This window comes from Argentina silus, assembly GCF_951799395.1.
Source record: "Argentina silus genome assembly, chromosome: 12".
NCBI lineage: Eukaryota > Metazoa > Chordata > Actinopteri > Argentiniformes > Argentinidae > Argentina > Argentina silus.
In genome coordinates, this window is record NC_139666.1 from 18,602,540 (window position 1) to 18,610,349 (window position 7,810).

The window sequence follows — 7,810 nt, forward strand, 5'->3', positions numbered from 1 at the left end:
TAATGGGTAATCGGGTCCAAAGTCCAGGATAATAAGGATCTAACCATATAACCATTTATAACCATATTTTGTTGTAGCCAAAACAAACAATCACACACAAACACACACACACACACACACACACACACACACACACACACACACACACACACACACATTGTGGCCCTCTCTTGGCAGTTTTAAGGACCTGCACATGAAGTTTTAATGGGGCTCCGAGGGCTTGTTGTCTGGTAGGGTTTAAATGTTTTAATGTTGCTATTTCTCTCTGTAACACTGCCCGTTTGAGCCGAGAGGGCTTCTTGAGCACAGCTCTGATTCCAAGCTCTTCTCCTTGTGCTCATCACTGTCTCAAAGTCCTTATTGAAACAGAAGTATGTCCCTGTGGCAACAGATTAGAGTACCAGTAATGGCTTAAAAGCATACAGTACAGTATGTGTCCCCATGCTCGGGGGTAAGGGTAGAGAGGGCTGGAGAGGGTTGTGTTATGTTTGAATAACGGAGACTGAAGCCAGAGCTAACTTAGGAGCGTGCTCTCCGTTTATTAACCAAAATGCAACTAACAGAAAACAGGTACGTTCACGTGAATCGCACGTTGCCGTAAAACACATTGCACTGACGCAGCAGTGCCAGATGTAACAGGTTGAGGGAGGGAGTGATGGAGGGGGTTGAGGGAGGGAGTGATGGAGGGGGTTAGGGAATACGGGGGTGAGAGGATGATCATGTTGAGGCTGGACGGAAGGGAAGGATGTGAAGGATCAATCTCTATGTTTAGAAATGAGATGGGAGCCCCTACATGCTGCGGAGTGTTCCTACTCCAAGAGAGAGAGAGAGAGAGAGAGAGAGAGAGAGAGAGACCTGACAAAATGATGCAGTTAGAAATCAGACATCGGAGGAGGAACTGTGATTCTCAGAGAATGAGAGAGGGGGGAGAGAGAGATTCCTACTGTATCCCCGGACCCCAAGAGAGAGAGAGAGAAGGAACTTATCACTCAGCCCCTACACGCTGGGGAGTGTTCCTACTGCCTCGCCCTGGACCCGCAGAGAGAGAGAGAGAGAGAGAGAGAGAAGATAAAATGATCGTACAGAAACCTGATCAAATGTTGCAGTATGAAATCAAACATCAGAGGAGGAGCTGTGATTCTCAGAGGTGTGTGTCAAAAGATGTGTGATTGTACCACCTGTTTAAAGTGAAAAAGCTATTCTCATGGCCTGCATTTCTCAGGAGCACAGCCCACAGTGTGCTGTGATGCATAGCTAAAGGCTCTTAAACACAGGCAGAGCAAGGACACGTCTTTGAAGAGACCTTGTTTGAGGCTTAATTTAACATCCAACAACGGGAGGTTCTGAAACAGATTCTGTGTGACGGACACACACACACACACACACACGCACACACACACGCACACAGACATACACTCACGCTCACACAGACACACACACACACACACACCTCACACACTAATTTGCCTGTGACTTCCTCTCTCCCTGTACTGGGCCCGCTCTCTACTCTTCTTGCAACTCTCTCTCTCTCTCTCTCTCTCTCTCTCTCTCACACACACACACACACACACACACACACACACACACACACACACACACACACCTCATACATACATACTGTACTAATTCATACACACAAATCCAGAAATAATTATAGATGATAGAGTATGTCAATGATAATACAAATTGAACAGCATTGAAATTAAGGTCAGAAAAACATTGCATTGCAAGGCACTTAATTTATGGACACTAGAATGATTATTTAACAACAACAAAAAAGAACAATAGGACCACTGTTCATGGATGACTAATAGATACAAGATGAGTTCTGTTTAGCAAGGCCTTCTGCACATTCAGAGAGAAATATCCAACTCTATAGCGCCATCTTGTGATTTGTTCATGTTCAAACCATCTGGTTCACAGCAAACCTTTGTCATGTTGTCAAAGAAGGGGCAAAAGGTTGGGGCTAACATATATTTTTAATGAAAAACAAAGCTTCCTAAAAACAATTCAGTGCATTTTGACACCTGTTCATTTGTCATACATCCTTCATCAAACACAAACTCTGTACATCCAAACACAGTCAATATACTTCATGAGCTGAAAAAAATAGCAATGTGAAAACAGATTTATAAACATCCATGTGTAAAACAATAATCAAATGTATCAGCTTTTCAATACATTAATATAAAAGGCAGGAGAAACTAGAAGTGTTTTATTGAGCCAAGATAGAACTGATAAATACGCTTTAGACACTCAGACATAGGCTTAGGCAGACTTGGCTCCAGTTCAACATTGAGCCCTAGACCCGACCTCTAACCAAGCTGAGGGTTGGAAGTAAGAAGCAGAAGATCAGAGGCATAGAGGACTAGCAGGCCCATCTCCCATATGAATGATCAGGGGTAACTTCGGAAATCTGTCTGTCCATCTATCCATCTCTCCATACCAGTTGTCTCTTGATCTCTCCATCCATCCAAGGAGAGGGATCCAAAGGCAGGGTCAGGATCTGAGGTGAGCCGTGCAGGTCCATAAGTCGAGAGATTGTCCAACAATGTTGGCCTGAATGTGTGTGTGTGTGTGTGTGTGTGTGTGTGTGTGTGTGTGTGTGTGTGTGTGTGTGTGTGTGTGTGTGTGTGTGTGTGTGTGTGTGTGTGTGTGTGTGTGTGTGTGTGTGTGTGTGTGTGTGTGTGTGTGTGTCCCTAAATCATGAAGGACTGGGTGTGTTTATAGTTCTTTGGCTGCGGAGAGTAAATAGAAACAGTCAAACCTGAGCTAGTTTTGAATGCTAAACTAAACCACTCAGAACAGTCGTAAAATTATTACAAATTGGACTTTTAATAGAGAATGAATGAACACCACATACAACATGAAATGGGAGTCACTTGTTCACTTACATTCCGGGTGGGAGGCGGGGGAGGATTGTAGGTGTTGATGCTGCAAAAAAAAAATATACCACAGATAATTGTATTTCCCTTTTCATCAACCTTTATGCTTTATCAGTGTGAAATGTGAGTATAATAAACCAAGTACACACTCAGTAACACCGCCACAATAGAGAAGTGTCCATACAGTCACCAAACTGAGAGTTGAATGAAACACTAACCTTCTTCCTTTCTGTTCCTCTGTTGGAAGTAACAAAAACAGAATAAATGACATGATGAAATGAGGATGAGTGAATGTCAGATGAACAGATGAAACTCCATCTCATCTGTTACATTGCTTCCCTTCCAGCTTCCCTTCCTCTGTTATACAGACAGACAGACAGACAGACAGACAGACAGACAGACAGGCAGGCAGGCAGGCAGGCAGGCAGGCAGGCAGGCAGACGGACCGGCAGACAGACAGGCAGACAGGCAGAGACAGACAGGCAGACAGACAGAGACAGTCAGGCAGACAGACAGACAGACAGACACAGACACAGACACAGACAGGCAGACAGAGAGACAGATAGATAGGCAGGCAGGCAGACAGACAGACAGACAGACAGACAGACAGACAGACAGACAGACAGACAGACAGGCAGACAGACAGACAGGCAGACAGACAGACACAGACACAGACACAGAGAGACAGACACAGACACAGACACAGACACAGACAGACAGACAGACAGAAAGACACACAGACACACAGATACAGACACAGACGGACAGACAGACAGACAAACAGACAGAGAGGTCCTTGGTACTCACTCTTGCAGCAGCCTCGTCGTCGGCAGAGACACACGGCCAGGCAGCACATGAGGACGAGCAGGAAGAGCCCTACAGCTACGGCTATCAGTGTCCACATACTCAACTCATCTAATGAAGGGAGAAGAAAGAGAGAGAGAGGATTGATGGAGGGAGGAAAGAGAGAGGTGGAGAGAGAGAGGGTGGTTGAGAGAGAGGTGTTAGCACATGCAGAGCACGGGAGGCTGGTGGAGGTAGAAATCGGAGGACGGACTCATTGTAATGCATGGAACGGAATGAGGAATGTGTTTGATCCCATTCCTTATTCCATTCCATGCATTACAATGAGCCCGTCCTCCGATTTCTACCTCCACCAGCCTCCCCTTGATGCAGAGGGTCAGATAGGTTAGAGCTGGGGTGCACTTACACTCTATGACCTTCATGTGCTGGGCCACACAACTCTTGGGCGCCCCCACACTGTTGGAGGACTCACAGCGGTACTGTCCCGAGTCCGCCTTCGACACAGTCTTAAACTTCTGCTCGGTAGAGAAGGAGGGGAGAGTAGTTAGTGTGGTGAATGCGCCTTTGAACCTGTGTGTGTGTCGGTGTGTGTCGGTGTGTGCGTGTGAGCGTGTGTGCATGTATGTCTTAAAGTACTCACCAGCGTGCCCTTGTCTGTGTCCATGCTAAAGGAGGTGTCATGTGTGGCAGCCAGTGCCCTGTTGTCTTTGTACCAACGGTAGATGGCAGGGGGCACGCTGAGCTTGTCCTTACAGTGGAGCTCCACGCCAGCCCCAGAGCGCACAGAGCTGGGCACCTCACAGGAAGGGGTGTGGGGTGGCACTGGGGGGGGGGGGGGATACAATAGCATTCACAAACACACAACTCATGAACACATTCGAAAATGACACATTGGTGTCAGTGTTACGTTACTGAAACTGTTATACAGTAATAGAATCCAGAACTGAGAGCAGAGAGTGAAAATGAGTTGCAAAACTGCAAACAAATAGGAATGAAACTCATGGAAACATAATCACACACAAACGCGCACACATGTACACACACACACACACACAAACACACACACACACACACACACACAAACACACACACACACACACACACGTCACACACCCTCTCACACTCTCTAACCTAGTACGCTGAGGGAGACGTCAATCTCTCCAAGCTTGTGGTGATCCTGAGGGGCGGTGACCTCACAGCGGTACACCCCCGAGTCCTTCTGGGTAACGGAGTGCAGCGTCAGTGTTGCCCCCTCTATCTTAGCCCGACCTGCAAGGGAGCCTGGGATAGGGGAGGGCAGGGGTTAAGGGTCATGAGGTAGATAGGGAGAAGAGAGGGGGGGGGGGGGGCAAAAGAGAAAGAGTAGGAGATGGAGAGATAAGAGGAAGGAATGGAAAATGGAAGGAAAGTAGTGAGGAAGTGGTAGTAGCAAAGGCTTTGTATGACAGAGGGATAAAGAAGAAAACAAATATGGAGGGGGCGGGGCAAAAGGAAGCCCAGGGCTAGAATGAAAGACAGGCATCTCTCTGAGGAGAAGACAGGGAACAAGTAAGATAGATGGAGTTAAAGATGGAGGAGATCAGAGAGATGGAGGAGAGATGAATGACTGGGGATGTATATGAATGAGAGGAGACGGGGGGGTAGAAGATAGAAGCACAGAGAATCCATAGATATGCAATGAAAGGACAAGGTTTGGTCGTTACCTATGAATTTGTCCTCGAAATAAACAAAGGACACGTCCTTTCCTATCTTCTTCCATTCTATACGAGGGTTGGACTCTTTCTCTGTTCTGAACTCACAAGATAGAACAGCATCTGTGTGAGAGAGGGAAAGAGAGAGAGAGGGAGTGGAAGAGAGAGAGAGAGACACACAGAGAGAGAGACAGAGAGAGAGAGAGAGAGAGAGTTGCATGAAGAGAGTTAGAGAGGAAGAGCAGGGAGGAGGCTGCGTTTAGGGAGGGAGAGGAGTCAGAGGCAAATGAACAGTGAACAAACAACTCATGACAAGAACAGGCTCCTCCCCTCTTCCTCATCCTCCTCTTCTTCTCTCTTACCGGTGTGCTCATGAACCTCCACTTTGGCCTTACTGGTGCTCACTGTCACAGAGAGGGTGGCAGGACCTGAGAGAGAGAGAGAGAGCGAGAGAGAGAGAGAGAGAGAGAGTGGGGGGGGGGGGGGGGGGTGAGTTGTAGACAGTGAAGTGAAGTCTCTGCCATGTTGTGATACCACTATAACATACACTCATAGAAAGCTTTACTGTATCTAAACACACATATAACACTGGGTATTGCAATAGTAACACAATGCAAGATACAACATACAGTATGACAGGTCTAATTGCCCCTCAACATGAAAAAACAAGATAGATGAAGTATAGTTTAGGCAGTCCTGCCAGTAATAGGCAGTCCAGAACAGGCTGAGGGGGATTTCTGTGTCAGGTATTTGAGATGGTCTGGGAGTGAGAAAGAGCAGACATGTCATGCTAACAGGGGGTGAAGGAGGGCAAAGTCTCGAGTATGCGGTGACATCATACACTACACAGATACACACACACACACACACACACACACACACACACACACACACACACACACACACACACACACACACATACATACATATACACACACACACACACACACACACACACACGCACACATACATACATATACACACACACACACACACACACACACACACACACATACACACACTCCCCCCACCACACACACAGGCACACACACACAGACACAGACAATGTCCCACACTCCCACACAAAATTTAATCATGCTCACAGACAAAACAAACCCATTGTCACACTTGCACACAAACACACTTTGAATGCATGCAAACACACACAAACACAGACACCAGCACAAGACGCATGCTCACATATAACTCCCTCACATTCTGTATGCACTTACAGAACAAACCCACAGAAGGTAGGTCAAATGTCCTGGTGGTACCAGGAACCAGTGTATAGGAATGCAAGTGATGGATGATCCTCTGACAGGCTGCTAGAGGAGTACTCTATCCTGACCTGATAACCTTCCTATAGAACTACACACACACACACACACACACACACTCCAAGTGTGAGTCCTGTACACAATAGCACTCTCATACAACACATACATGTACAACACTTACTAAAACACGCAGGAATAAATACAAACTGGCAGATGCTTACACACTTTCACTCACAACACACACACATACACACACACACACACACACACACACACACACACACACACATAGACACAGCTGCTACTCTTCCATTATCACTTCAAGGTCCCTCTCTGGTATGTGTGCAATGAAGTAGCATTTGTGTGTGTGTGTGTGTGTGTGTGTGTGTGTGTGTGTGTGTGTGTGTGTGTGTGTGTGTGTGTGTGAAAGCAAGGAGTCCCCTATACAAAGCCCCTCTGTATCACAGTAACTTTACCCTGCTCAGCTGGCCCAACACACACACACACACACACACACACACACACACACACACACACACACACACACACACTCACACACACACACCACACACACACTTACTGGTCATCTTACCTACTTACTCATTGTAATTGGTAATATTACATAATTTTGGGTTGGAACAAATCATTGTCCCTCTCATGGAAAGACCTGGAGAAACACTTCAATTGCTCTGGAAAGAACAACTATTTAAGATAGCAGCTGATTCATGTCATCTCTGTCCAATTAGCTGTGGGGTCAAGCAGGGGCTATCAACAACTTCAAACTTTAAACTGTGATAGCCTGCACCCGGCATCAGAGAGGTCGCGTCTCCAGAGTCCCTCAGCCTGACAGAGTTGCAGCCTTTCATCAGACTCTGCATCTCTGGGCTTGGACAGCATCAGAGGGTCTAATGTCAACATTACAGTGTTTATGACCCCTGTCCCACTCCCAACACATGTCCAGCCCAGTCCCTAACCACACCAGGCACACAAACACACCACACCAGACCTCTACAGATAACCACACACACATACGCACGCACGCACGCACACACACACACACACACACACACACACACTGATGCTGACAATAAAAACAAGTGAGAATTGTAATGTCTTAGGCTACCGTAAATCTATTATTTGTTATGACAGACAG

The 7,810-nt window shown here is 46.6% G+C and overlaps 1 protein-coding gene across 1 annotated transcript; it reads right to left on the reverse strand.

Annotated features, from left to right (window-relative positions):
* Positions 1-2,699: 2,699 nt before the first annotated feature.
* jam2b (junctional adhesion molecule 2b) lies at positions 2,700-7,535 on the reverse strand (the record flags this gene model as incomplete). Its single annotated transcript, XM_083682630.1, has 9 exons — positions 2,700-2,738; positions 2,895-2,934; positions 3,689-3,800; positions 4,096-4,204; positions 4,330-4,511; positions 4,821-4,970; positions 5,393-5,503; positions 5,743-5,916; positions 7,463-7,535. 9 exons carry the CDS (start codon positions 7,533-7,535, stop codon positions 2,700-2,702), a joined length of 990 nt encoding a protein of 329 aa, XP_083538756.1.
* Positions 7,536-7,810: the final 275 nt, after the last annotated feature.